General features: G+C 62.6%; 1 protein-coding gene across 3 annotated transcripts in view; it reads right to left on the reverse strand.

The window, feature by feature from the left end:
• The window catches only part of SRRM3 (serine/arginine repetitive matrix 3), a 29,025-nt gene extending 9,243 nt beyond the window's left edge, over window positions 1-19,782 (reverse strand). The window contains exons 1-11 of one of the 3 annotated variants that reach the window (XM_075440441.1): window positions 19,740-19,782; window positions 10,628-10,883; window positions 7,476-7,577; window positions 3,567-3,701; window positions 3,365-3,445; window positions 2,909-2,938; window positions 2,444-2,512; window positions 1,980-2,015; window positions 1,348-1,398; window positions 1,140-1,244; window positions 341-512 (exon numbers count right to left, since the gene is read on the reverse strand). In XM_075440441.1, coding sequence (XP_075296556.1) covers window positions 341-512; window positions 1,140-1,244; window positions 1,348-1,398; window positions 1,980-2,015; window positions 2,444-2,512; window positions 2,909-2,938; window positions 3,365-3,445; window positions 3,567-3,701; window positions 7,476-7,577; window positions 10,628-10,851 — 1,005 coding nt within the window. In that variant the 5' untranslated portion in view covers window positions 10,852-10,883; window positions 19,740-19,782. The remainder of the gene's footprint in view (window positions 1-340; window positions 513-1,139; window positions 1,245-1,347; window positions 1,399-1,979; window positions 2,016-2,443; window positions 2,513-2,908; window positions 2,939-3,364; window positions 3,446-3,566; window positions 3,702-7,475; window positions 7,578-10,627; window positions 10,884-19,739) is intronic. The other 2 variants (XM_075440442.1, XM_075440443.1) reach the window with 2 other exon arrangements.
• Between the last annotated feature and the right edge of the window lie 7,488 nt (window positions 19,783-27,270).

The following is a 27,270-nucleotide window of genomic DNA, read 5'->3' on the forward strand; positions in this document are numbered from 1 at the left end:
CCCTGGCAGGTGACACTGGCCTGCCAAGCCATCGTCCCTGAGGGTGGGTGACATCCGTAGAGCGATGGGTGGCCATGGTGGGGTGGGGGATGCCCTGCTGGCTGCCCCGATACCTGCCCCGAGGCGGTGGGCTGGCTCCCCCGGGGAGACCATGCACCCAGCGGGAGGCTGTGGGTGCTGGGGGGGTGCAGCCTGCACCCCGCATCCCCCCGTGTGCCCAGGCTGGGCGAGGGGGGAGCCGAGAGAGCGGGGAAGGAGGGGAGAGGAGAGCCAGGGTCGGGGGTCCTGCGGAGGGAGGAGTGGAGGGAAGCGAACGGTGATCCAAGAAAAGCCTACGTACATCCGAGGGCTCCGGGAGCGGGGCTCCGTGGCTGTGGCGGCCGTTCTGGGCGCTGCCCTTGTGCCCGTTCTGGTGCGGCGAGGCCGAGCGGCGCGGCGACGGGGACGATGGGCTGCGGCTGGAGCGGGCGCTGCTGCCCTTGGGGCCGTCCGGCCGGCGCTTGGGGCTTAGCCTGGGGGACACCGCACCCTGAGCCGCCGGCAGCCCCCCACCCCGAGCTGGCACCGCATCGCTCTGCGTGGCTGCGGCAGGGCCACCGGCCCCCGCTGAGTTGGCGGGGCATGGCTTGCCGACACAAGCAATGGGGTGAAAACGGGTGTTTTGTGCTTTCTGAAGTTCAAAATTGAAACCTCCTCCAGGCACCGTGCTCCCAAACCCCCCAGAGGTGCTGCAGCACCGTCCCCTCCGTCCCATAAGGGTCCTCGCCATGGGGACATCTCTGCCACCTGCCTCCCCTCCCTCCAACTCCAAAGGTCCCCACCGCAGGGATATCTTTCCCACCCATCTCCTTGCCCTCCATCCCCCAAGGGTCTCCATCCCTAGGACACCTCTGCCACCTGCCTCTCTGCCCTCCATCCCATAATGGTCCTCGCCATGAGGACATCTCTGCCACCTGCTTCCCCGCCCTCTGTCACCAAAGGTCCCCATCACAGGGACATCATTCCCCCTCATCTCCTTGCCCTCCATCCCCCAAGGGTCCCCATCCCTAGGACACCTCTGCCACCTGCCTCCCTGCCCCCCAGAACAGAGGCTGGGGGGGCCACTGGCAGTGAGGGCGGGGGTCCCGGGCTGCCCCTACCTGCCGGGGGATTTGGAGCCGCTGTCATCGGAGGAGAGCGAGACGCTGTGGGAGCTGCAGGAGCTGCGCCGGTGTGAGCGCCAGGCCGGGGACTCGCTGCGGGACCTATGGAGAGAGCGGCCGGGGGGCCGAGGGGCAGGCTGAGCCGCTGTGGGGGGCACGGAGGGGGCCACACCGCCCCGCTCCCCCTGCCATCCCAGCCCCTCACCTCTTGCGCTCTTTGTTTTTCTCTTTCCGTTTGTTTTTGGGGCTTCGGGACCTGAGGGAAGAGCTGAAAGCTGCAGAGACAGGAGTGGGGGCGGCCCCCCCACCCCCAGAGCCACCGAGGCTGCAGGAGGAGCAATGGAGAGGCCCAGCCCGGGGCTGGGCTCCAACAGCTTCAAACCACGGTGGGGGTCCTGGCTGCACCCGGTGGCTGCGGCGCTGGCAAAGGGAGCACAGCCAGGGCTTGCCCTGGCCATGGCTGCCCAGTGTGACCCCTTCTGTCCCGGGGGACGTTCGGGGCCATGTGGGACCCTGCAAGCACCCAGAGTGGCCCCGTGCCACCTCCAAGGGCAGGGGACACCCAGTGGTGTCTGGCCATGGGGTGAGGGGGACGGTCACCAGGCAAGGGACAGATGGACAGACGGTGGGTGATGGCAGCCCACGCTCACACCCACCATGCCTGATGGGTCCATCCCCTGCCCAGTGGCTCACGGTCCATCCCCATGGGTGGAAGGGATGGGGACAGCAGGAGGGCTGGGGACAGCAGGAGGGCTGGGGATAGGGGGTCCCCGATGGGGGAAGCTGGCAGCCAGCACTGGTGGCAATGTGGTGGCTCCCGGTAGCGGCCACTCTCACCTGTGTCTTCTCTTCTTCCGTGACCCCGACTCAGACCTGAGGGATGAAGAGGAGGCAATGATGAAGGACCCATGCTGAGCTGGCCAGCAGGGAGCAAAGGCTGGGCAACACCAGGGGATGGGGACAAGGGCAGGGGGGTGGCCCTGAGATGGGCTGCGGGATGGGGCAGGTGACAGCTGCTGGAAGGTGATGACCCCATGAAGAGCCATCAGCAGCCATCTCTGTCCCTGCCTCCATTCTGCCACAGCCTAAGGGCTTGGGCAGCCGCCAACCAGCCCCGCTGTCCCCAGCCGGTCCCACTGTCCCCAACCAGTCCCACCGTCCCCAGCCAGTCCCACTGTCCCCAGCCAGTCCCACCATCCCCAACCAGCCTCGCTGTCCCCAACCAGCCCCGCTGTCCCCAGCCAGTCCTACTGTCCCCAACCAGTCCCACTGTCACCAACCCAAGATGGTGTCCACCCTACCTGTCGCGTCTGTGTTTCTTTCCAGTCTTCTTTTTCTTCTCCTTGCGGATGGGTGAAGAGCTGTCGCAGCTGAGGGGGGGGATGGAAAAAAGATCAGGTGTCCTTGAGCGGGGAGCCAGGGACATTCCAGCCCCATCCCCGTGGCCCAGGGCAGCCCGTCCTGCCACCCCCCCAGCACCCTGCTTCCCCTGGACCACTGACAGGATGCAGGAACATCATGTAGAAGTGATTTCCTGGGGGTATTTGGGGTGGGGGATAGAAAGGGGCTTTTGGCAGACGGGTTCCGGCCGCCCTCGGTGTCCCATTGCCACCTGGTGGGCTCTGCAGCCTCCAGCAGCAGACGGGGCAGCCAGTTCCCACTGGGATTTCAGAGGGGTTCAGCATGGGGCAGAGGTCGGCCTGTGCCCGGTGGCCATGCATGCCCGGCGGGCACCCCGCAGCCCACCCAGCCCGGCGGGTACCCACCTGCGCTCTGAGCCGGGTTTCCTCTTTTTGCTGCCGTGGGGAAGGCGGAGAAGAAAGGGACATTAGGGACAGCATCGTGCCCAGGCAGCCAGCGCTAACCGGCGAGGGCACCAGCGGGTCGACAGAGCCAGACCCTGCAGGGAGCCAAATCCTGCCCGGTGCTGTGCCCTGTGGCAGCTGGCTCCTTCCCAGCACGGACGGGGCACGGTCCCAGCGGTGCGTGCAGCTGAGTGGGACGGCAGTGCGTCCCACGGCGCTGCGCGTATGCGCACGCGGGTGTGCGTGTCGCACCGTCGGTGTGTGCAGAGGCACTGCACCTTTTGAGGGTGCACACCTGGGGGTGCACTGATCCCCGAAGTGGGGGGCTTGCCCCACCAGAGCCTGGGGAGGGGGTGAGCTGGGAGGAGAGCTGCCATCCCAGGAGAGGGGACAGCGCAGGGACAGCCGGGGACTCACCGGCTCCGGCGGTGACCCGATTTCTTTTTCTTTTTCTTCTTGGGCGGAGGAGAGGTGGAGCTGCTCGAGCGCCTTTTCAGCCTGAGAGAGAGAGCAGGTAGGGTTGGGGGAAGAAGGGACAGCCCCCTGGTCCCTGTGTCCCCCGATGGGGATCCCCCGTGCACATCCGCACCCCAAAATCCCCCTAGGCGTGCGGCCGGACCTGTACTCGCGGTGGCCGCTGTCCTCGCGGTAGCACTCGGCCGAGCAGTCGCACCGCAGCAGGCAACCCTCGCCGTAGTCGGGGTACTCCACCGCGTACTCCTCCCCGTCCACCTCACGGTGGTTCTCTATCACGCTGCCGAAGGAGAAAGCGCAGGATTAATTTGGGGCTCCCATTCCCCATCACCCACCGGAGCGGCCGGGGGGAAGCCTGGGGCAGCCCTGGCGCGGCTACAGGAGCTGGGGGACATCCCCTCCGCCACAGCATCCCCAGGGGACCCTGGTCACTTCACTTGAGGTCCACACGCAGCAAAGCCTCGTGGCGGGGGTCTTCTCGGGGTCTGCCTGAGAGTCCTGACCCTACAGAAATCCCCGTTGGGCTGGTACCAGGGCTCAGGCCACTGCTTCCCCGTGGAGTCCAGCCTCAGCATCCTTCAGAGCCCCTTTTGGCACTGCCCAAGTGCTGGGGCTGAGCAGGGCTGGGGTCAGCCCGGGTAGGCGGCGGGGGGCTGGATTAGGGCGAGAGGAGCTGGCAGGAGGCTCGGGGATCCGGGGATTATCCGTCCGCTGGCGGGAGCTGCCCGGGATGATCCGGGCTTTGAGGCTGGCATCCCAGCGTGCTGCCGGCTCGGCACCGGAGCTTCAGGCAGGTGATGGGTGATGTTCCCCTCCCGGCCAGACGAGATGGGCTGGGGGGACATCAGGCCTGGAGCCATCAGGGTCTCCTCTCCCTCCCAAGTGACTTCATCAGCATTAATTTTTCCCGCTGCCATGGAAACCGGCGGGAGGTTGCCATTGACTACCGGGGCTGTCAGCAGGGCTTGGCAGAGGCCTGGCAGCCGGACTGGGCAGGCAGGAGGGGCCCAGGGGTCCCTTGCCCAGCCTCGCCCTGCCACCCCCAACCTCTGCCATCAGCCCCAGGAGCAGCATCCAACCCCCTGGGGCCTCTCGTTTGTTCTCGGGGGGTGTAGGACATCTCACCCTGGGAGGGATGCGGCCGTCCAGGTGCTCTGGAGGGAACCGTCACGGATGGGGCTGTGCCTGGAGGGTCCCTGGCATCACACCCACCCTGGGCTCTTGCTTCCCAAGGAAGATGTGCCCTCGGAAATCTGACATGGGCTCCTCTGCCCGTCCCAGCCTGGAGTCATGCATCGGGGGATGCTGGTGAAAGGCAGCCCCAGGGCACGGGTCCCTTGTCAGCCCTGCCAGCACCTCCCGCTGAGCGAGGGGATGCTCCCAGCTCCAGCCGGCAGATTCGAGAGCCGCACGTGCTGGCATCCCTGGCCGCAGGCAGGCCCTGGGCTGTTTAACCCAATTAAAAATCGTTTGGACCAAAACTACAAGCGAGACCTCCTCCCCCTGACCATGGACAATTGCTCAAGCGGATCTTGAGCTCCCTTCTGTGCCGCAGCCACGGCTTTCTGGGTCCTCTCCAAGCGACTCCTGCCTTGGCCATGCCCCCAGGGCAGGAACAGCCTTTCAACCACCCACCCAACCATGGGAAGGGAGAGAAAAGATGAAAAGAGAGGAGCAAGCAGGGATAATTCCCTGTTGGACTCTCCTCCGTGAGCGGGCGCTGCTCTGCGCCAGAGCCTGCTGCCAGCGTCTCGCCCATTAGCTGTGCTCAGCAGCTCAAGACGAGCTTGTGCTGCCCCAGTTCTCCCTCCCCGCCCGACACACGCTCACGTTTGCTTTCAATCCCACCAGCCTGTCCATCAAGCAGTTACTCCTCGGGGACCAGGCTGCATCGCCAGGCTGTGCCCGCACAGAGATGGGAGCTGGAAGAGCACAGAGAGCAAGCCGGGGGCTCAGGTGGTCACGGCTCTGCTCAGTGCCTCAGTTTCCCCTGGGGAGTTTTGCAGATGATGCTGAGCTTTCACATCTGCTTTGAAACAAGAGCAGCTGGTCCAGATTCACACTCCTGGCAGCGAAAGACCGAGCTGTAAAAGTCCAGAGCGGTGCTGGAGCAGGACCAGCCCATGAGATGTTTTACTGAGTTCTATCCCAGCCACCGCAAGGGCTGGGGCCCCGTCTAAAGTTTATTTAACTCCCTTGTCCAGCCTCTTCAACCAGCGCAGATCTTTCACACCCAGGACATCCTTCGATAGGGACTTTGGCAGCTGAGGTCCCCGCTGCATCAGGAATCATCTCCTTTGGACCTGGCTCCTGCCAGCCTCCTCCAAGCGCCTCCAGCTTCGCTCTCTTCGGAGCAGTCCTTTGCTTTGAGATGGCTCCTTCCAGCTCAGCACTATTATTTATAGCCCCTGGGCTAATCTTTAATGATTGCCCTTCATACTGCAAAAACAAGCCCACAAAGGTGACAGCTCGGGCTGCCTGGGTAACCTTAACGCACCTTCGGCTTCCCTAGGTGCTCGTTAGGCACCAGCCCCAACGAGCCTGCCCAGGAAGATGCCCTGGAGATGACTCGTGGGCAAAGGCCACTTGTTAACATGTCGGGCTTGATGCTCGGTGACCGGGGCAGGTTGGTTTTGCCCATGCCTTGTTTTTCCTGCCTGGAGAAGGACCCTGGATGTTCTGGGCTGCCCTAGGACCATGCACCCCAACCCAGGCTGGGCACAGCGAGCTGTGTCCCTCCCTGCCCGGTGTGCTGGCAGAGCAGCAGGAGGAAGGCCCTCCCCACCACCACGGCTTCCCTGCCTCCCCCCTTGCCCTGATTTCCTGACCCTAATGAAGCATTAATATTCAGTGAACCTGCAGCATCTATTCCTGTCCCAAGTGACCTGGTTTCCAGGCTGATGGATGGCGCGCGCCGGGCCAGCCACGCTGCCTGGGCCATTAAGCATCGCGCAGATAAATCATCATCGAGCCAGGGCGGACCCTCTCGAGGCTGAGGACAGCCCTGAATGGGGCAGGAGGAGCGAGTGGCACGTCCCCAGCAGGAGCTGGGCTGCTTTGGGTACCTAATCTGAGCCCCAAGCCCCCCTGGGACAGAAGCAGCTCCCAGGGAGCAGGCAGTGTGAGGAGCGATTAGGAGGCAGATGCACGGGGCAGGAGCTCCTTGGAGAAGCTTCCTCCATGGAGCTCCTCTGGGTCACAGCATCCTGGTACAGACACAGGCTCTGGGTCTACCCAGGACAGAAGCAGGCTCGAGCCCTGTCCATCCAGCCTGGGCCCTTTGCAATAGAAATTCTTATTAGTATTATTAATTATTGTTATTGCTAACACTGTTCTTCCTAGGGTTACAGCACAGCAGCCAACCATTGCTCGGAGAGCCAGAGTTACCCAGCTTCACACCTGGAGACAGGAGGACTGGAAACCAGTGCACGTGCCTGGCTGGAGGCAGAAGCTGCGATTTCAGCCCCGGAGAGAGCAGGAGAGGTGACCCAAAGAGGCAGGAGCAGGCAGAGGTAAGGCACAGCAAACCTGCAGCTTGGTCTCTGCCACCGGCCAGTGGGGCAAGCTAAGCATCAAGACCTTCTGCACTTCGGTTTCATCATCTGGGACACGAGCATTGCCATGCTGGCCTCCCTGTACAGCACCCTGAGGTCTCCAAAAGACCAGTGCAGGATAACCTCTAACTTCTCCACAGGCAGGATACTGCCTAATAGAGGCAAACCCTGCCTCCAACCAACTGATCGACCAACCAATCAACCATCAAATCAACCAACCATCCAACCAGTCATCCAACCAACCGACCAACCAACCAACCATCAAATCAGCCAACCATCCAACCAGTCATCCAACCAACCAACCAACCAAGCATCCATCCATCCCTATTTACCCTCTCTACGTCCATCTATTCAACCATCCCTATATACACCCTCTCCATATCAATCCATCCACCCACCCACCCATCCATCGACACTCGGAGGCAACGCGGGACATGCCTCTCTGGGATGAGACACACGCAGAGCGCACAGATCGGCCGACTCGGAGCTGCCTCACTCACATTTGGCGCCCGTGCTGGTCCTCCCTGGTGAGCACGCCTTCCTTCTCCATCAGCATTTGCCGAAAGGTCCCCACTTTCTGCCGGATCTCCTCTTCGGAGTACCTGGATGGGCAAAGACACAGTCAGGGCTGCTATGGCTGGAGCGTGGGCTCCGCAGGGACCTGTTGAGGACCTCCATACCTTCAGGAGTGACATGTGTGGCGTGGTGACGGTCATCAGGGCCTGGAGGAGAGCAGGTCCCTCCACTTGGTCCCCTGCCACCACCCTCCATGCCCTCCTCTCTTCTGCCTGCCCCTCTCAGCAGTGCTTGGCAGAGGAATGGACGTCAGGAAGGGGTAAAAGAAGAGGATGACCATGAGGTTGCCATTCCTCCCCACCGCCCCAGGTTTTGGGGCACATCTCCGCTGAACACCCTCCGCAGCGCCAGCATCGCAGCTGGTGATGCTGGGGTTCACACCCGGCAGCTCCGCACCACCACGAGCCTCCCTCGCTCGTCCCCGCACTGCGCCGGGGCCCCGGCAGCCGAGCCAGCTCTGCGCTAACGCCGAACGCTGACTCAGGCCGCTGCAGGGTTATTAACGAGAGACACTAATCACTTTGTCCCTGGCATCTGTGAACAGCCGCGGCAAACCACGGCGCTCCAGACGTCCCCGAGGCGTCCCCGGGGAGGGACGGGTGAGAGCCCCGGGCTGGCGGTCCCGTGCTGCATCCCACTGCTGCGCCCGGCCATCACCCTCCACAAAAAACATCCAAAGGGATGCAGTGGAGGGACCCACGGTGGTCCCAGCACCTTCCCTGGGGACAGGGCACAGGGAGAGGGACCCCATGGCACCACCACCCTGGGAAGGAAGGGGTCGGGCTCTGTGTGCAACCCTGTCCTCGCCTGCACCATCTGCAGGAGCTGCTTGTGGCCCATCCCGGCTGTCACGTCCCGTCAGCATCGCTGCTAACGAGCCCAGAAATCTGGGTGTCACAGCCTGGCCGAGCCCTGCAGTGCCGTGGGTGCAGGGGCCACGTGGCAGCACCCCCCCACCCCCCCCAGCATCCATGAAGGGGAACAGAGAGGAGAGCAGAATTAATATTAACGAGCTCATTTACACCGAAAGGCTCTCATTAATTCCCCAGCCGGCCAGGACTCCCGTGCAGGAGGAGGGCGGCTAACCAGGCATGGAGGCAGCCCCGGCCGCTTCCCCTCGCCTTGCACCCTGCCCAGGGGTCCCAAAAAAGGGCAGCACCCCCAAATGCTGCTCTGCACCGTGCCCTCGCCACCGGTGCGCCCAGCTGGGCAGAGCGTGGCCATCCCACGGGGACGGAGCCGCCGGCCACGGCCATCCCGCGGGGCGTCAGCCGGCCGGCGGCAGCGGGAAGATGTCCGCCCGAGAAGACGAGCATTTGCCGCAGCGTATTACGAATGCAACCGATGCTCTCGGAGAGGGGACGCGAGGCCAAACAGGAGGTGACAGATGGGCCACTGCGGCTGGGCAGTTAGCAAATCTGCCGGGGGCAAGCCCAAGGCGAGGAACCCCCCCCAGCACCCTGCAACCCTGTGACGGAGGTGGGAGCACCCCACCAGCCCCTTCCCTCCTGCACCCCCCGGCGCTGCTCATGACCCCGCTGGAGGGATTTTGGTTTTGCAATTAGCACATAGAATGGGTCTGGGGAAGAAAGCAAAAATGCTGACGCTTCTTTTCCGGACAAGACATCCAACCTGCAGGCAGCCCGGAGCGAGCAGCAGCAGGGTACAGCGCAGGCAGGAGGAGCCATCCAGTGTTTAAGCAAACAAGGCAGAGCTCAGATCCCCGCAAACCCCCCTCTGCTGTCACACCCGCTCGTCCCGGGGGGCCCTGCGCTTGGTGCTAACTGCCCCGAGGCCGTGGCCAGGATGCGGCCCCCGGCCCAGGCAGAAACCTCAGGGGTGCAAAGCGCTTCCCGTGCAACCCCCCCGGAGAGCCCTGCGCCGAGGGGACGAGCGGGCGGAGGATTAACCAGGTTGACCGAGATTATTACTGTAATTATATTATCATTTTGGTGTATCACCGTCATCATCGTTATTAATAGCCTTAATAACAGCAAAGGCAATTATAGCAATAACAACAATACCAATTGCAATATTGCTATTACCCATCACAGTAATGATACTACTAGTAGTAAGATCCCTAGTAGGGCGCAGGAACCTGACAGGAGGCTCCGGGCTCCCCAAGGCGCCAGGTCAGCCTTATTTATTTCCATAACGACAAATTAGGCACAATCATTATTCCAGTCTGTGTGAGACAATTTAATTCTAGGTCACGCTTGCGCTCTTAATGAAAGCCTTGGCGAAGCCTTCCCACAATCCATTTTCCTTCTCCCCAGCTGATACCAGTCCCCGTCTACCCACGTGTGCCAAAGAATTTGCTCCATCCATCAGGTTTTAGTGAGCTGTCAGGGGGACCAGGCTCTTTGGCTGGTGCTGGAGCTATGGTGCAGCTGGGGGCATGGCCATGGGTCTGGTGGGGATGGGGGTCTCCTCGCTGGCCCCCCCGCCCCTCCTGCCCACCCAGGCAGAGATGCTCTCCAGCCCCTCGGGCCTTTCCCCAGCCCTCTCCTTCCCTGAGCAAAGGCTGGGGAGCAGCTCATGGCGCCCAGCCAGGGCACGGCAGGACAAGGGGGATCCTCTCACCCCAAAACTGGGGGGAGAGAAGGAAGGCAGAGCAAATTGAAGCAGCAAAACAGCCTCATCTGGGGCTAAACCCCAGCTCTCCTTCATCTCCCCAACACGAGAGACAGCGAAGGACCATCTCCCATCCCAGGTACGCGGGGCGCAGGTCGGGCAGCGGCGATGGCTGCCTCCTTCCAGCCTCCCCTTTCCCAGCAGGATGAGCTAGGAGCCCAGATTTCCAAGCATAGGGGTCGGAGCAAGCCTCCAACATGTGTGTGGATGCACTCCTAGCTCTGTGCTTCTTGGAGGCATTTAGCTTCACAAACCCAACCCACCAGTCCACCCCAAAGCTGTCCGATACACCCAAAAGCAGAATTACTTCCAGCTGGGGACATCTGACATATGCAGGTATTTTTTAGAGAGGAAAACAGGGGAGAATGAGGTACAAGTGGGTCAAAAGCATCCCAAGCCCCAGGGTCCATCTCCAACCCAGCCCCAAGCCCTCGCCACTCACCCTTGCTCCTCCATCATCTCCTGCAGCTCCATGCACTTCAGCTCCACTCGCCGCTTGCGCTCGTGGTCCAGGATTTCCCGGTGAGCCTTCTTCACCAGGCTGGGCTCCACCAGCCGCACCTCCTCCTCACCCTTGTGCCATGTGCCCGAGGCGCCGGGCTGCGAGAAGCCGTTGGAGGCTTCCTGGGGTGAAGGCACGTCGGCCCCGTTGTTGTAGAGAGCCATGCTGGCGTGGGCGGCCTCGCCACCGGCAGCGCCTGGGAGGGAGAGAAAGAGTCGGGGGTCAGCCCCTGCCCTGGCTTCCCTCTCACCCCACAATGGTGAGGGGATCCTGCCGGGACCTGAAGGCAAAATTTGTCCCAATTTGAAAGATCTGGGTCTTCTGCCAGCGCCCCTTCCAGCCCCTTGCCTCAGTTTCCCCATCTGCAAAGCAAGGCTGGGGCTATTCCCATCGCCATGCCACGAGGGCTGGTTCGTGGGACAGAGGGGGGATGCTCTGTGCCAGCCTGATACTGGGGAAAGCCTGGCACATCACGGGTCTGGGGGCCTGGAGCTGTATGGTGGCAGAGCGACAGGCGGGCAGGGGTCCCTCTGAGCCCCACGGACCCCACTGTCAGCCGGCATGGGTGCAGAGCAGAGATGGGCATCCATCCTTGCATCCATCCTCACAGCCCTCCAGGGACACCCCCGGGCACTGCCCCCAGCCAGCAAGGGGATGGACCCAAAGACCATGGACACCCCACTGCACGGGGACATGGCCAGAGGAGATCCCGATGTTCAGGCCAGCCAGCAGAAGCCCACCAGTGCCTTCCAGCAACGGCCCAGCATCCTCCGGCAGTGGCCCGGCACTGGCTGCGAGGGGAGGTGAGGCTGCCCACCGGCCGCTTCCACAGCCCAGCAGCCGCACACACTGCTGCCCGCCAGCCCTCTCCCCGCTCTTCTTTCACATGTCCCTGCCTCCTTCCTCAGCCACCACAGTCAAGGTGTCCTCACTTGGCTCCAAAAATAACCCTGTGGAAGAGGACAACCTCTCCCAAGCGGCGCTGCCACGCTGAGGCTCCGGCTGGTGCTCCCCAAGCCTTGGTGAGGAGAAGCTCCCCAATCCCCGGATCAACCAGACGGACGGAACCCCATCTCAGCGACCGCAGGCCATCGGCACACGGCTGAGCGCCTGTTCCTCGGTCTCCCCGTCCTGCAATGCCCCAGCTCCCCTGCCCAAGGCCCCGGCCCTCTCCCCAGCACGGGATGCTCCCGACGGAGATCCTTTGTCTTCATTACCAAAGCGCTGCAGAAGCAAACGCTTCTCCTGCAAAGCCCTACACAAAGAGAAACGATGGGGGACAAAAGCAGAGCCCCTTCCTTCACTCTGCAAGCTGACTGGGGTGCATCAAGAGGAGTGTGGCCAGCAGATCGAGGGAGGTTCTCCTCCCCCTCTACTCTGCCCTGGGGAGGCCCCATGTACAGTACTGTGTCCAGTTCTGGGCTCCCCAGTTCAAGAAAGATCAGGAGCTACTGGAGAGAGTCCAGTGGAGGGCTATGAGGATGGTGAGGGGACTGGAGCATCTCTCCTACGAGGAGAGGCTGAGGGAGCTGGGCTTGTTTAGCCTGGAGGAGAGAAGGTTGAGAGGGGACCTTAGAAATGCTGATAAATATCTGCAGGATGGGTGTCAGGAGGACGGGGCCAGACTCTGTTCAGTGGTGCCCAGCGACAGGACAAGGGGCCACGGGCACAAACTGAAGCAGAGGAAGCTCCAGCTGAACATGAGGAAGAACTTCTTCCCTCTGAGGGTGATGGAGCCCTGGCCCAGGCTGCCCAGGGAGGCTGTGGAGTCTCCTTCTCTGGAGATGTTCCAGACCCGCCTGGACGCAGTCCTGTGCAGCCTGCTCTGGGTGACCCTGCTTGGGCAGGGAGTTGGACTGGGTGACCCACAGAGGTCCCTTCCAACCCCGAACATTCTGTGATTCTGTGACTTTGGAGACACAGCTTCTGTCAGCATCCACTTCTCCAGGGTGTTTCCACACCAGGGAGAGACTTTTCCAAGGATGGGTGTTGCCTGCAAGTCGTTGCCTCCTTGGGAAGCAGCCAGCCCTTGCCCGTGATGCCCCGGGCACCTGCCCCATGCTGCCCAAGGAGGACGGGGCCGAGCACTGGCCCGGGGAAGCAGGGATCCCTCAGCCGAGCGTGGGTGCGAAGGCAGGACAGACAGACCAGGACTGACCTGCGCTGTCTGGAGCCCAGGGAGGGCTCGTCGCTCCCACTGTTCTGTTCCAGCAGGACACCAGGCAGCTCAGAGCCTCCCATGGCCATGCTGGGTGGGACAGAGCTGGTGAGGGAGCACAGATGGCCCATGAGAGGCTTCGAGGATGTTTCTCCACTGCTTAAGGAGAGAAAAAGCCTCGGAGCCGGGGGCAGCAGGGGCCCCAGCCCAGCGGGAAGGCGTCTCCCACCCTGTGGCATTCCCAGGGGAAATCCACGGCTTTCCCGCTGCCACCGACTGCCCCACGCACTCATTTATCTCCTGACGAGCCTGCCCAGGGAGGATGGCAGCTGACTGCTTAATTACAAGGCTTTTTTTTCCCTTTTTTTCCCCATTATTACCGTGCAGAGAGGAGCCAGCAGCCTTTATTTCCACAGAGGCACAGAGGAGCAGGCAGCGGGATACGCTGCCGGTGGAGCAGGAGCCAGCTGGGGCTCTGCACCCCCTGGATGCTTGGCCCTGTTGGAGCAACCAGAAGGTCCCCTCGGTCCCCCCTTCCCTGCAATGGGCAGGGCAGCACCCATATTTCGAGCCCCATGACACCCCACAGCAAGGAGCTGCCCTGCTCAGCCCTCCCTGCTGACCCCAGCCCCCTCCACATCCCCGGGTGGTCCCGGGCCGGAGATGGGAGCGATGCAGAAAGACCTGGCTTGGGGGCTCCTCTTCCTCTATCTCCCATCAGGGCAAGAAGCCAAAAACCGGGAAGGAAATTTAGGAATGGAGGAAGCTTCCCACCAGGAAACCTTCACCCACTGAGCGGCTCGGGAAAGCAGAGGAGGAAGGAGAGGATGCTTTCCACAGCAGCCTCTGCCTGCTTTTCCCCAGTGGGAATTAATTTTAACCTGAGCCTGGCAGTGGACAAATCCATTGCTGTGGAAGCTTGGGAGCGTGGGGGAGACGCAGCCGGGCAGGTAGATGGAGGAGCGTGTGAGATCAACCGGCAGCCGGACGGGTACCGGCGGGTGAGGGCTGCACGGCGGGGGAGGCACGCAGATCCCGCCGGGAAACGCTCCCCGTCTCCGTAAAAAGGATGGGGTTGGAGATATCCCCCTTGCCTCCGGGTCAGGCAGGTGGAGCCGGTCTGGGGATGGAGACTGCACTGCGTCCCGGTGTCCCCTCAGCCGTGAGCAACCTCCACCGTGAGAGCCACCACCAGCCACCCTGCCTCCGCCAGGCACCGCACGGCGGGAGAACAAAGGGAGAGGAAAACCACCCGCAAACCCCCTCCGGCTGGAAATAGCGAAGTCAGGCCACCGGCAAAAGCCTGGGTGGAAAACAGAGCCAGTCCTACACCTCTGGTGACAACGGGGACAACACAGAAGGAGCCCCTGTCCCCCAGGCTGGGTCCGTGCCCTCCTTGTCCCCACGGAGACCCCCAGTGATGCCCTGCATGGGGACAGCCCTGCACGCGCAAGGGACAGCTTGGGGACACGCGGTGGCCGTCACCACCACAACCTCCATCCTTCGGCCACCACGCGGGGACCGCCCGGCTCTGCTGGCTCGTGCCAGCACCAAACCTGGCACCAAACCCGGCAGCGAAGGCAGCACGGCCCTGCCCGAACGGCAGCCGCTTCCTGCCTGGCTCCGCGCTACCCCCGATAATAAAGACGATGGTTAAATATTTCATTATCTGCAGTAATTACCCACAAATCATCAAGCACTGGCAGCCCGCCGCCCAGCCGCCTCGCCGAGAGGGAGAGGAGGCATCTTGGGGCGAGCGCTGCGTCGTGTCTCCACAGACTCCGTCCCCACCACCCAAATCCCCGTAGTGTCACCCAGGAGGGCTCAAACTCCCTGGCACCGGGCCATGAGGGGTCCTGCTCCTGCTGGGGAAACTCCTGAGCAAACCGATCTCTTCCCATTTTTCCAAGCCATTCACCCATGTGTTTTGAGATCCCAGTCTTTGCCATTGGTGCTCCACATGCCACCTTGGGACTTGGGGAGGTCAAAACGGCTTTTCAGCTCACAGGCACTTTCTGCTGCCTGGATTAGAGCTTTTGGAAACGTTCAGAGCCCCCAGCCCCATCCTCCATCCTCATCCTCCATCCCCATCCTCCATCCCCATCTTCATTCTCAACCCCATCCTCCATATCCATCCTTCATACGTATGCCCATCCTTCATCTCCACCCTCTGTCCTCATCCTCCATCCTCACCCCCATCCTCATCCCTATTCTCCATCCTCATCCCTGTCCTCCATCTCCATCGTCCACCCCCATCCTCATCCCCATTCTCCATCTCCATCCTCCATCTCCATCCTCATCCCCATCCTCCACCTCCATCCTCCTTCCCCATCCTCATCCCTATTCTCCATCCTCATCCCCATCCTCCATCTCCATCCTCCATCCCCATTCTCATCCCCATCCTCCTTCCCCATCCTCATCCCTATTCTCCATCCTCCATCCTCCATCCTCATCCCCATCCTCCATCTCCATCCTCCATCCTGATCCTCATCCCTACTCTCCATCCTCCACCTCATCCCTGTCCTCCACCTCCATCCTCCATCCCCATCCCACGCTTCGCCCCAAGCACAGGGACCTGTCACACCGGGTTTCTGCCTCCCTTCCCACCCAGGGTGCGGAGGACCCAGGCACTGGCACTGCCAGCCTGGTGGAAGCCAGGAGGGACAGAAGGACAGACACATCATGCCGTGCCCCCGACACACCGCCAGGACAGGCCCTGCCAGCTCGGGGTGGAAGGGCCAGCCTCGCCATCCTGCCGGGCCTTGGGGCTGCTGGTTCCCAGCCAACCGAGCTCCCTCCCTGCAGGCTGGGACCCCCGGGTGCTGGGTGGGGGGCTCGTGTCCCAGCCTGAGCTTTGCAGGGAAGCTCAGGGACTCGGGATCTCCAGCCCAAAACAAAAGATGAAAACCAGGAAAATCAGCAAAAAAAGGTCTTCTTTCACCAAACTGGTTTTGCTCTTCTATTTTCCAGCCCAGAAACAAACCCTTTCCCCGCTGACTCTGCCCAAACCCCGCCGTGGGCACCGCTCAGCCCCCCGGCCGTGCCCGCAGCACCCCGGGCACGGGGCTGTGCTGGAGGCAGCTGCCCATCGCTCCTGCCCGCTGCCGCCGCAGGGCCCTGCCGCGCTGTAATGCGGACGAAGCCGCTTTCCCGGCGGGAGCGGGGATGGCAGCGGGGGGCTGGCAGTGCCTGGATGCTCTCCTCGGCGGGCACAGGCGGCAGCGGTGCCTGGGCACCCTCCCCTCCCTGCCTCGGCGCTAATTAAAGCCGCCTCCGGCCGCTGCTCAATTAATTCTCACCACATCCAGCTGCACCAGCCAGGGCGACGGCGAGCGCCCGCGTGCCGGGGATGCGGGCACGGGATGCAGGCAGCGAGCCCGGGACGGCGGCTGTCTGGACCACTCGTGCGCTGAGCGTGCCAGAGCTCAGCAGGGGACAGCCCAGCCGAGGAGAGGACCCTCCATCCCCACCGGAGAGGGCGAGAGGAGTGGACCCCCGCGGTTCCCCTGCCCGCCGGGGTCTCCTCGGGACACACCACCACCTACCCAAATCGTAACCCTGTCCCCAAAGCATTCACAGCCCCGTCCCAGGCTGTGGGGGCAGCTGGGAGAAGGGAAACACAAAAAACACCCGAAAATCGCAGCAAGGCAGCCGGCCTCCTCCAAACACCCGGCCAGAATCACAAGGAGGAAAAGTCTGGGGTTGCTGCCGTTAATTGGGCCGACCTTCTCCGGAGCTGCCTTTCACCAGCCCCCGAGTGCCAAAAACCATGAGTCAGACCTCCAAGGAGGAGAAAAAAAAAAAAAAAAAAAAGGCAAAATTGGCTTTAAAAGCGTAGCTGGTGTGGGGCTCGTTAGCACTGCCTCCCAGCCCCGAGCCGGCAGCCATCCTGCCCCGGGAAGGGCAGCGGGAAGGGTTCGTGACACCCGCGCTGGCCCCCCCAGCGGTATTTTCCCTACCCCGAGCCCAGGGCAGCCTTTGCTGTTGCTGCCCGACCAAAATCTGACACCTCGCAGACTTTAAAGCAATAAATAAAGAATACACGGATGCTGGCTTGAGCGGTCGTGAGCCGGGCGAGGGCTCGCTGCTGCTTGTGCATACCTACGTCTGTGCATATATATATATATTTTTTTTTTTCTTTTAAATAGATGAGGAGGCTGGTGGAGAAGCTAAACAGTTGCTAAGCAACCGGGCTCCTTCCCAGCTTGGGGATGCAGGGATGGGGGAGCCAGGGGTGGGGAGCGGTCCCCCCCGCCGGACGGGCTCCGCACAGGGGTGCGGGCAGCGCAGATCCGTCAGCTCCCCTGGGAGATGCTCCGGAGAAACGGGCCTGACGGAGGGCGAGGAGCTGGGCTTCGCTCCTGTCCCCAGCGCCGCGGCCGAAGCCCCCACCCCAGCCTGAACCCCTGGGGCTGCCGGGGGAGGCCGAGAGAGCCCCGTCCCCAGCTCCGGCTGGAGGGGAGCTGATGGGAAGGGGGTCGCACCATGATGGGGATCAGCCCCAGGGGACCCCGGGATCCCCGCAGTGATCCCATTCCTGAGCCAGGGATGAGAGGAAGGAGGAGAAACATGTCCAAGTGACGGCAGCAAACCCTCCCGTGCCGTGCGGAGAGGCCACAGGTCCAGGCAATGGGCATCTCTATGGGACCCCTCAGCCCAGAACCCCCCCAGCCACGCTCTCCGAGCCCCTTGGGGTCACCATGGCCACCAGCTGCTCCTTGCTGGTGGCCAACAGACCTGTGGGCAGCCCCGGCAGGCAGGGCTCGGGTGGTCGCTGCCCTGCCAGACCTTCCCCAACCCGGAGGTGCTTAAATAACGGCGTCTCTGGGCAAGGACCAGGGTGGGGGACAGCCACCCCCCCAGGTTTTGCACCCTTGGGGCCATTTGTTTTGCTGGGCAAGGAGTCAGGAGGAGGCACAGGCAGCCCAGCACCACTGCTGAGGGGGGGGAAATAATTAATAATAATAATAATAACAATAATTTTTGAGCTCATGGAGGAGCAGGGGGGGGATGACCATCACAATGGGGTCACCTTCCCTGACAGGGACGCAATCCATACCAACAACCCCCGGGGCCAAGCGCTGCAGGGAGGGGGGATGACGGCCGGTGCAGGGGGAGCGCCCAGCCGGGGATCCCCCCCCCCGACCCCCCCCCCCGGTGGCTGGCTGGGAGGTTGTGTAACGGGAGGAGCTATTCCGGGGTTTGAGCACATTATATAAGCCACCGGCCACCTGGCCGGGGAAAACGGGAGCTGGGGAGGAGGAGGAGGAAGGCCTTTTGGGATCGGGGACCCCCCGGCCGGCAGACCCCCAGCAGCTAGGACTAAACCCACGGGGTGACCTGCACCCCGCAGGCACCCCCTGCCCAGAGATGTGGGGTGGGCTCCCTCCACTTCCCCCCCCCTGCATGCCCCGGGATTCACTGCCCCACGTCCCCCCGCATCTGGATTCAGCCCCCAGGCCAGGAGACCCTTTGCCTGGGGAGGGGGGGAAGCACCATTTCCTGGGCACCGGGGACAAAACCAACCGAGAGCCCTGCGCCCCTCCACCCGCCCGGCACAGACCCCGCTCGCCACCCCCAGCGGTGACCAAGGACCGACGGCCCCCCTCAAAGCCGCCCGACTTCTGGCTCCGAAAGCCCCCACCTCTCCCCACAGGTGCTGCCAGGACGGGTCCCCAGGGTGGGGGGAGGCGGGTGGGATGCAGGGTGGGCAGAGCGGGACGGAGCAAGGATGTTGAGGGGTTGGACACAAGAACCACGAGCCCCCGGCCCCTAAAATCCCCCCTGTTGGGGGGGTCCCTGTGCTCTTGCCAGAGAAGAACTCACGTGCCAGGGCAGGGAGACTACTCGGGGCACGACCGCCTGACCCCCATGAGCTGGTCCTCAGCCTTTGCCACCAGCCTGCGGACCCCCAAAGGCCAGCAGCCCCCAGGTGACCCCCCCTGTGGCAGCGCAGCCCAGCCAAGCAATACCCACAGCCCGAAACCTCTGCTCCGGAGGGGATGGATGAACTCGCGTCCCCCCAAACCCACCCGCTCCCCTCCAGCCGTGGCCCGACCCCTGGCCACCAGCCCCCCCCATGGCACAGCCTGGCCATCCCTGGGGACAAACCCCCCAAAACTGGGGGGGAGAAGCACGAAACGCTCCCCGAAGATGAGCTGTTGAGACGGTGCTCGGGCTTTGAGGTTGGAAATCTCACCAGCCAGGCCCAGAGCCGCAGAGCCCCCCTCCCCAGCGCGGCCGGGGGGTCGGTGCGGCAGGGAGGGGGGCTTCGGGGCCGTTGTCCCGGCCTCGTCTCCCACCCGCACCCCGTGTTTGCTGGGGGGGGTTCATCACCGTCCCGTCCCTCCACAGCCCCACGGTGGGAGACAAAAAGGGGTCACTCGCTGGCCCCATCCCGGCCTGTCCCACCCTCCTACGGGGGAGAGGGACGCGGGGTGCCCCCCAGCCAGCCCCCCTGCACCAGGGAGCGCCCGACACAGCCACGTCCCCTCAGGGACCCCCTCCCCGCATCCCGAAAAGCGTTTCACCTCCAGGCTCCCGGCCCCATCTGCACCCCCAGGAGCACAGACCCCAGAGTGCCCCCGTCCCCAGCCACCCCGCGCTCAGCCCTGCCCTCCGCGTCCCTTTGGGGACCCCAATTCCCTGCCCCCCCCGAGGACCCGCATCCCCCTCCCATCCCTTTGGGGTCCGACCCCCCCGCCCCCAGGGAGCGTGGCAGCCACCCCCGCCCCTTCCCCCCCCCTCGGGGGTCCCCAACGCCCTGCACCCCCCCACCCGTGAGCAGTGGGGGCCCCGCTGCCCCCCGGACACCCTCTCGCCCCCCTCACTCCCCCCGCCCCGCCTGGCACCGGCCTGCCAGCCAGGCCCGGGGCCGGCCGCGCCGCGCCTCACCTCGCCCCGCCGCCCCGCCGGGCCCGACTCGGCCCGGAGCCGCCGCCGCCGGCCGCTGCCTGCGCCGCCCCGCTGGGCCCCGCTGGGCCCGGCCACGGCCCCGGTCGCGGTCCCGGTCCCGGCCCCGGTCCCTCTCGGCCCGGCGCCTCCCGGCGCGGCTCCCGGCGCGGCGAGAGCGGCCCCTCCTGAAGTGCTGGACAGCTCCGGACACAGAGCCGCCAGCTGGGCCAGCGCGCCGCCCGCGCCTCACAGCGCCGCCTGCCGGCTGGAGGGCGCACCGGCACCAGCTGAGCCCCCCTCCCCGCCCTCCCCCACGAGCCCCACAGCCCCCGCACCCCTCCAGCTCCCGCAGCAGCCGCCTACACCCCCCGCCTTATCATACAGTCCCCAGCACCTCGTCAGCCTCCCTAGTGCTCCCCCCCATCTCACCATCCACCTGCACCCCCAAGTCCCCAAATCCCCCCAAGGCCCACCCACCCCACACCCCCCCAGTCCCCAGAGCTTCACCCTGGGGCACAGCACCAAGCACCAGCCGCCGAGACCCCTGCCCCGGCCAAGCTCCTCACGCCTGAGGGATTCAATGGCCAGAAACCCCCCAGACTGCAGCACACCCTGCATCCCATCCCACATCCCATCCCATGTCCTACCCTGTACCCCATCCCATCCTGCATCTCATCCCCTCCTATCCTGTATCCCATCGCATCCTGCATCCTACACTGTATCCCAACCCATTCCATAGCCTACCCTTATTGTATCCCATCCCATCCCATATCCCACCCTATATCCCATGCCATATGCCACCCCATCCCATCCTATCCCACTGCATCCCATCCCATCCTATATCCCACCCTGTATCCCACCCTATCCCATCCTATCCCATATCCCACCCTGTATCCCAGCCCAGCCCATCCCACCACAGATTCCACCCCATATCTCATTCTATCCCATATCCCACCCTGTACCCCATTCCACATTCCACCTCCTATCCCACCCCCCCTTACATCCTCACCATGATGCCCGCCTCGCCCAGTGCCCACCCAGCCCTGCCCACTCCTCCCCACTGCCAGGGACCCCCAAGGACCCCCGGGGCAGCCCCAACCCGGGGGACGGGGGGATTCGGGGTGGGGGAGCTGGGGCCAGGGGGTACCTGCCGGGTTCCCACCAGGGACATTGCCCAGCGCCGTGGCTCGGCTGCAGAGTCAGTGTTGATGAGCCCATAATTAATTCTCATTTCCTTCAGCGATGCTGAGCACTTGCCCTCCCAGCAGGGCAGGAAGCCGTTCAACCTGTGAACCAGTGCCACCAGCTCTGGTCCCAGTTAGCCTGGTGGCGAGCGGCACCACGTCAGGATCCGGCCTGAGGAGGAGAGCGCAGCCGGGATGGAGCAAGGAGGGAGCGGGGTGACTGCGAAAAGAGAAGGTGCACTGAAAATCCCCAAAAGGACCAAAAAGAGAGAAAACTGCGGCAGCGCTGAACCGGCCTTGTGACGCTTGGGGCCACCCTCAGCCCCCCCAGAACTGCCCTGTACCATGCTGTCTGGTGAGGGACGGGGTACCCAAACCTCCCCAAAATCACCCCGAAACCCCACACCGTGCTCACAGCAAGGGGTGGGGCACGCAAACCACCCCAAAGCCACCCCAAATCTGCCCAGTGGGCTCACAGTGAGGGTTTAACTGCCCAAACCACCCCAAAACGGCCACGGCTGCTCTGCCAGGGCCCCAGCCAGGGACCCCATACGCAGCCGGCTGGGGATGCCTGGTCCTTCCAGCACCCCCCCCCCACCCGTGCCTCAGTTTCCCCTGCACTGCACAGGCAGTGCACCCCTGGGGCTACGGCTCCCACCTTAATTTGGCTGCTCGCTTCCAAGCAGAGCAGTAAGAAAGGCACCCGGGTGTTTCTCCAGGGAGGGTTTGGCCTTGGAGGGGGGATTTAGTGAGGGACCTACAGCGGGGACAGGGATGCGGAGCCAGAGCTGGGGTCTAAGGGGGGCTTCTGGGGGTGGCCCAGGCTGGAGAGACCCTTCCAGGTGGGGATGTCCCTGTGGGTGGCAGCTGGGCGATGCTCTGCTCCCCGAGACACTCTGAGGAGGATCAGACTGGGGATCGAACCGCTCCCAGCAGCGCTGCTTACTGGTGCCAGCCCAAAATCGCTCACCGCAGCCAGAGCTGCCATCCTCCCCATCCCCGTGCACAGGGATCGGATGGGATGGGAGTCAAGGTGGCAGCAGGACTTGGGGACAGGTCCAGCTGCACAGGGATGATGCCCAGCTGCAAACTGGGTGGAGGGCACAAGCACCCTTTTTGCAAGGATTAAACAGCCGTCTGGGGATGTTTCCCACTGGCTGCTCTGCAAACCCGCATCCCATGTTCCTCCTCCATCATCGTCTCTGCAGTTAAAGCCAAACCCCCCTATGTGCTGCAGGAGGAGGGGCTGGGCCAGACCCCCCGCACACAGGGGGGGTGGGGTTGGGGTACAGCTCACCCCAGATGCCCGGAGCCCCCGCTCCTCCCCAGATTGCTGCCGTAGCGAGGGGGAGCGGGCGGATGGTGGATCAAAGCCACGGGTGGGAGCCCGGCCAAGGGTCGGGGGGGGTCTGCAGCCACAGCAGCGCTGGGTGAGCGGGGACACCCACCCGCAGCCGGTGCCCTGGGGACACGGAGGCTTCCCGGAGAGCTGCTCAGTGCCAGCGGCAGCCCACGGGGTGCGAGGTGTCCGTGTCCTCGCATGGCACACACGCATGCAGACACACGCAGATGCAGCCTGCACACGCTGCTCTGGGAGAGGGTCATTTGGGGTGGGAGAGGGGCTGAGCCTCGCCAGGCTGTTCTTGCAGGGACTACATAAACAAAGGGCTTGGCCATGCATCGGACCAGCTCTGTTAAACCCTGGCCAAGCAGCAGGGCTGGGTGTGGGAGCTACGGTGCAGCCCCCAGCGCATCTCCAGGGCAGCTGCCATGTCCCCCCCGGGGCAAGAGCAGATGCCACCTCCTAGAAGAAGCCTCCTGCGCAGTCAGAGCCTCTCCTGCTTTAATGCTGGAGGGGGAAAACAGCCCTTGGCAGGGTAAGTCCAGCATCCCCAGGGCGAGCCCATGCCCTTTGCATCATCGTTATTTTTCCAACACCCGCAGCGTCCGCAGCACTGAATAATGCATCAGGCCCTGGGAAACAAAGAGCATTGGGGGGGGGGATGGGGCTGGCCTCCCCTGCAGCAGCAACAGCAGCGTGGGGAGACCCTGGCATGGGGGGGAAGCAGCCCCAGGGGCTCCCCGGGCTTGGCTGGGTGCTGCTGGGAGCCGGGGCTTTGCCGCACTGGGCTTTGGGCAGTGGCCTGGCAGAACAGCAATAGGAGATCTAGTACAGCCCAGGGTGCAGGATCCCAGCCAGAGAGCTGGCCCTGGCAGAAAACACAGCCAGAACCATGCCTGGAACGGGATGGAGAAAGGCAATAGCCATCCAGGTGAGAAAAATGGAGAAAAGCAGCAAGAAAAAGCTTCCAGGCAGGCAGAGAGCTGGAGGGTGCAGCCAGGAGAGCAGCATGAAGGGATGATCTGGTGGAGAACAAAAGGGGAGAGATGGAAGGACCAGGAGAAGGGATGATAATTGCAAGCAAACACGCAGAGCCAGGCGCGGCTGGGGGGAGAGGAGGAAAATAATCACTTGAAAGAAACCAAGGATTTGGGGAGAAGAAGAAAAAAAGAAAAAGGCGATAAATAATTAAAGGAGATCAAACGAGGCAGAGCGCAGAACAGGCCTAATTGCAAGGATTCGCACTGAGGTTCGACATCTCCACCAGCCGCCTCCTGACGCAGAAGAAAGGGCAGCCGGGAGCGGCTCTGCGGCGCGGGCAGCGGCCCCCGATCAAAGCCCGGCGCTGACTTTCTTCATGCTCAGCAACCCTGCCCGAGCCGGCGAGGGAGCTGGGAGAAAGGAAACGCTGGCAAAAGGGGGGAGCGAAGCAAAGGCATGCAGGGGAAAGGGCCAGACACCCCATTATCACCGAGATGGGATGGACACCGGGCATCGGAACAGCCCCGTGTGCGCCCGCGGTGACCTTGGGCCATTCGATTGTGGCCCGGTGGCTGGAGGCTCCCATCGATTTGGGCTCAACCCTGTGGCCACACAGCTCTGTTCAGTGCTGAGGTGGGTTTGCCGGGTCTTCTCCTGCTGCCCCTGGGCTCCCTAAGCCTTCTAGCCCTTGGCAGGGATTTTTCTTCCCCGTGGATTTGTCCAACCCATCCTTGAAGCCCTAGGAAACACTTTGCACCTGCGCTGTGCTGCAGCAAGGAGACCCCTGCGTCCCGGCGCCCGCCTCCCTTGGCTCATCCAGGAGCTGCTGCTTGCTGTCTTCCCTGGGCACCTCCTGACTTGGAGGAGAAACGAGTATGGGAGGAAAGAATGAGTCCGAAAGGTCCTCTGAGCAGTCATGCATCCCTGGAGCCAGCCTTTGCTTCCACAAACCCACAGGGCAGCCCTCCCTGAGCATCACCCAGCGTGGGAGAAGCAGAGCCACACGTACCCCCACTGCGTCTTTGCCCATGGCCAGCTCCCCCAGCCTCCCCCATGACACCGCCCGATCCTTCCCCCTGTCCCCGAGGACCCCGCAGGCAGCAGGTGCCGGGACGGGCAGCGCGGTGGCAGAGCTCAGCTCAGGCGTGCTAACCTCTCCTCACAGGCAATCAAACCCCGGCCCCGGCAGGAGTCCCTGCATATTAATTGCACGGCGTTATCCAGCCATCTGTTCCTGCAGCCAGGAAAAGAGCAGTCCCTTTGGTCTCCTCTATTAACAGGTTTCCCTGTAAATGCAAACAAACCCTCCCGTCTCGGCGCCGCGCTCCAGAGCCGCTTTGAGGCACCCAGGAGGGAAGCGAGAGCTCGCGGGCATTTTAGTAAATCACAAGTGGCGAATGCAAAGGTGGGGATTTCACGCTGCCAGGCGGGAGAGCCAGGGGACGGGGTGGAGAGGCCTCTGCAAAGCCAAAACCTGAGATCAGATGGTTTCTGATCCTGCTGCTCACCTTTAAACCTCTCGCCATCACCCTGCGAGGGAACGGGAAAGCAGAGCCGGCTGCAGGGGAGATCTGCTCGCACCCAACGCACCTCGGGGGGCATTTCCCCTCTCCTTTCCCTATTTCACCCACCGTCTCCCTGGGCAGAGGATGCTCCGCATAAAGCACAGCACCCAGCAGGGCTGCTTCTCCGCAGGGAGGTTTTACCCCCCTGCCAGCGCTGCCCCTACACCGTGCCGGGTGCCACACGCAGGGCGATGCCGGATCTGCCCCAGTGAAACCAAGCAGGAGCAAAGCATGAAGCCTTGAGAAGGGGATCAGGCCACCTAAACCTGAGGCTGAGCAGGGGTGACAGCAGGCAGGGGACACCAGCACCTTTGCAAGGTACCTCCAGCCCCTCGGGTTTTGCTCCTTTCCCGGAGCCGGGAAAGCAGCCAGCTTTGGCACGGCAGAGGCTGCACCCAACTGCCTTCCTGGTGTTGTTTCCTCTGCTTCTCCTAAATATCACCGAAATGCCAGCGATTGTCCCCAGGCTGGGCCGCGCCAGCTGGGGGGGTACCAGCCCTACCCAAAGGGAAGCAGCTGCTACGATCTCCCAGCTCCCTGCCGGGGTGAGACGGGGCTCAGAGGTGGCAGGTCTGTACCCCACCCAAAGGGCCAGCCCTCAAACACAGCCAGGAAGGGGAGACACTTCTCCCAGGAACGACGGACACTGGGCTGCCAACCTGCACCCTGCTCCTGCAGGCACCCACCTGAAGCCCTCCTGGGACAGCAAGGTCTATCAGGACAAGGGACTGGAGCCACAACATTCACCATTTCCTTTTTCCCTTGTTCAGTCCTCTCCTGCACTCTACCGCGTTGCCCCAGCAGCAGGGAGTGGCAGGTGGGATCAAGTGACCTGACAACTGGCCATCTGGAGCATCTTTATTTATTACTCTTCATACGCATCCCCTCTGTATCTCGGCATCTGGACTCCAGCATGGAGCTGAGCTGCCTGAGGAGGCGGCAGCTCCGTGCACGTAAATGATGCTGCAACGTAAGGCAGCGGATGCTTAAAGACCATGGAGACCGCAGCCTGCTCAGTAAACAGGACGAAACGAACCCACAGAGCTCAGAGCAGGGCAGGTTTTCCACCTCCTCCAGAGCCGGCCACAGCAGCCTGGTTCCTCACCTCCACGGGAGGTAAGACCCAAAGGCTGCGGCACCGGAGCTGGCGCCGTGACTCAGCAAGGCGGCTGCGCCGCAGCATCCTGCGGGACAGAGGATGAAGGTCGTGTCTCTCGTTAGAGAGACAGCACTAGGAAACGACTTCCAGGGCAGAGCGTCAGCTTATCTAGGTACACCCAGCTAATTCCTACCTGTCGCGAGGAGGGGTACGTCCCGGTTCCTTTCCTCCTCTGGGCAATCTGTTCAGAGACAAAAAAAGGGATGGGATGCCCCACGTTTACCTCTGCAAACCATCTTCAGTCTTCGCAGTGATTACGTTATCCACTACAGCAGTGTTTGGCCAGGGTGATGGCACGTTTGGCCAAGCAGAGGACACTGACACAACTTCATTTCTCACCTTCATCCAATCTCCTCCTGGTCCTTCACCGCCGAGAGCCGCAAGGAGGCTGTCTTATCTCCCTTCCCAAAATGAGAGCAAGGAATGGCTGCAACTCCAAGCATGAGGCATGGCACAGGGCAGGGAAAAACCACCCCAAAAACCAAACAGTGCAGAAAATGAACAGACAGTGTTACCATGACGGGGATTTGAAGGAGACTCTGAAGAATCTACGAGTCAGCAGGTGCTGGGAAACAATCCTCTTCCACCTCAGCTCTACTCACCCATCCCGTCCCCAAATCCCTGCTGGTATAAGCAAAGCTTTCTGCTTGTCCATGCAATTCCCCCAAACTTCGCTGGATTTGGGCTGCTGACACAAGGAAAAGATAGAATAACCTAAGCCACACTATGAACCCCAAGTTCTAAAAATCTCCAACCCCCAGAAATCTGCTCTACCTGCTGTATTTAAAACAGCGGGACGAGAACAAGCACGTGCTATTTGTGAGGCAAGCTCCCCGCGACCACCCGGGCACACACGCGCCCGGGGTGCAGACCGCTAGCTCTAGCGGATAGATCCATGGTTTTTAGATAACATGCACTGCCCATTTCTGGACACAAAATTGCTGACAGGCCTGCGAGTCCCCTCGGTCCAGCAAGCTGCTTCATCGCCGTCTGCCACGCGCTTCCCATTCACCGAACACAACATCCAAGCTGCGTTCCCTCAGCCTGGCCGGTCACCGCTCCTCCGTGTCCTCGAGTTCTGACACCCTCCCCCTGCCCTGCTCCCACACGATCTTTTAATTCTTTAATTCTATTAATACCACCTAATAATTACTTTGTTCCAAGCCTGCTGAGTAATGACTGCCGACGCTTCATTACTATTTCTGTAAAGAAACCTAGCTTTAATACATTGAATTTCTGCAGGGAGGAGTGACAAGAACTGTCCTTGCTGTCCTCTCTCTGCCTACATGATCCGCAGGGC

Source organism: Opisthocomus hoazin, chromosome 20 (genome assembly GCF_030867145.1).
Source record: "Opisthocomus hoazin isolate bOpiHoa1 chromosome 20, bOpiHoa1.hap1, whole genome shotgun sequence".
Classification (NCBI taxonomy): Eukaryota; Metazoa; Chordata; class Aves; order Opisthocomiformes; family Opisthocomidae; genus Opisthocomus; species Opisthocomus hoazin.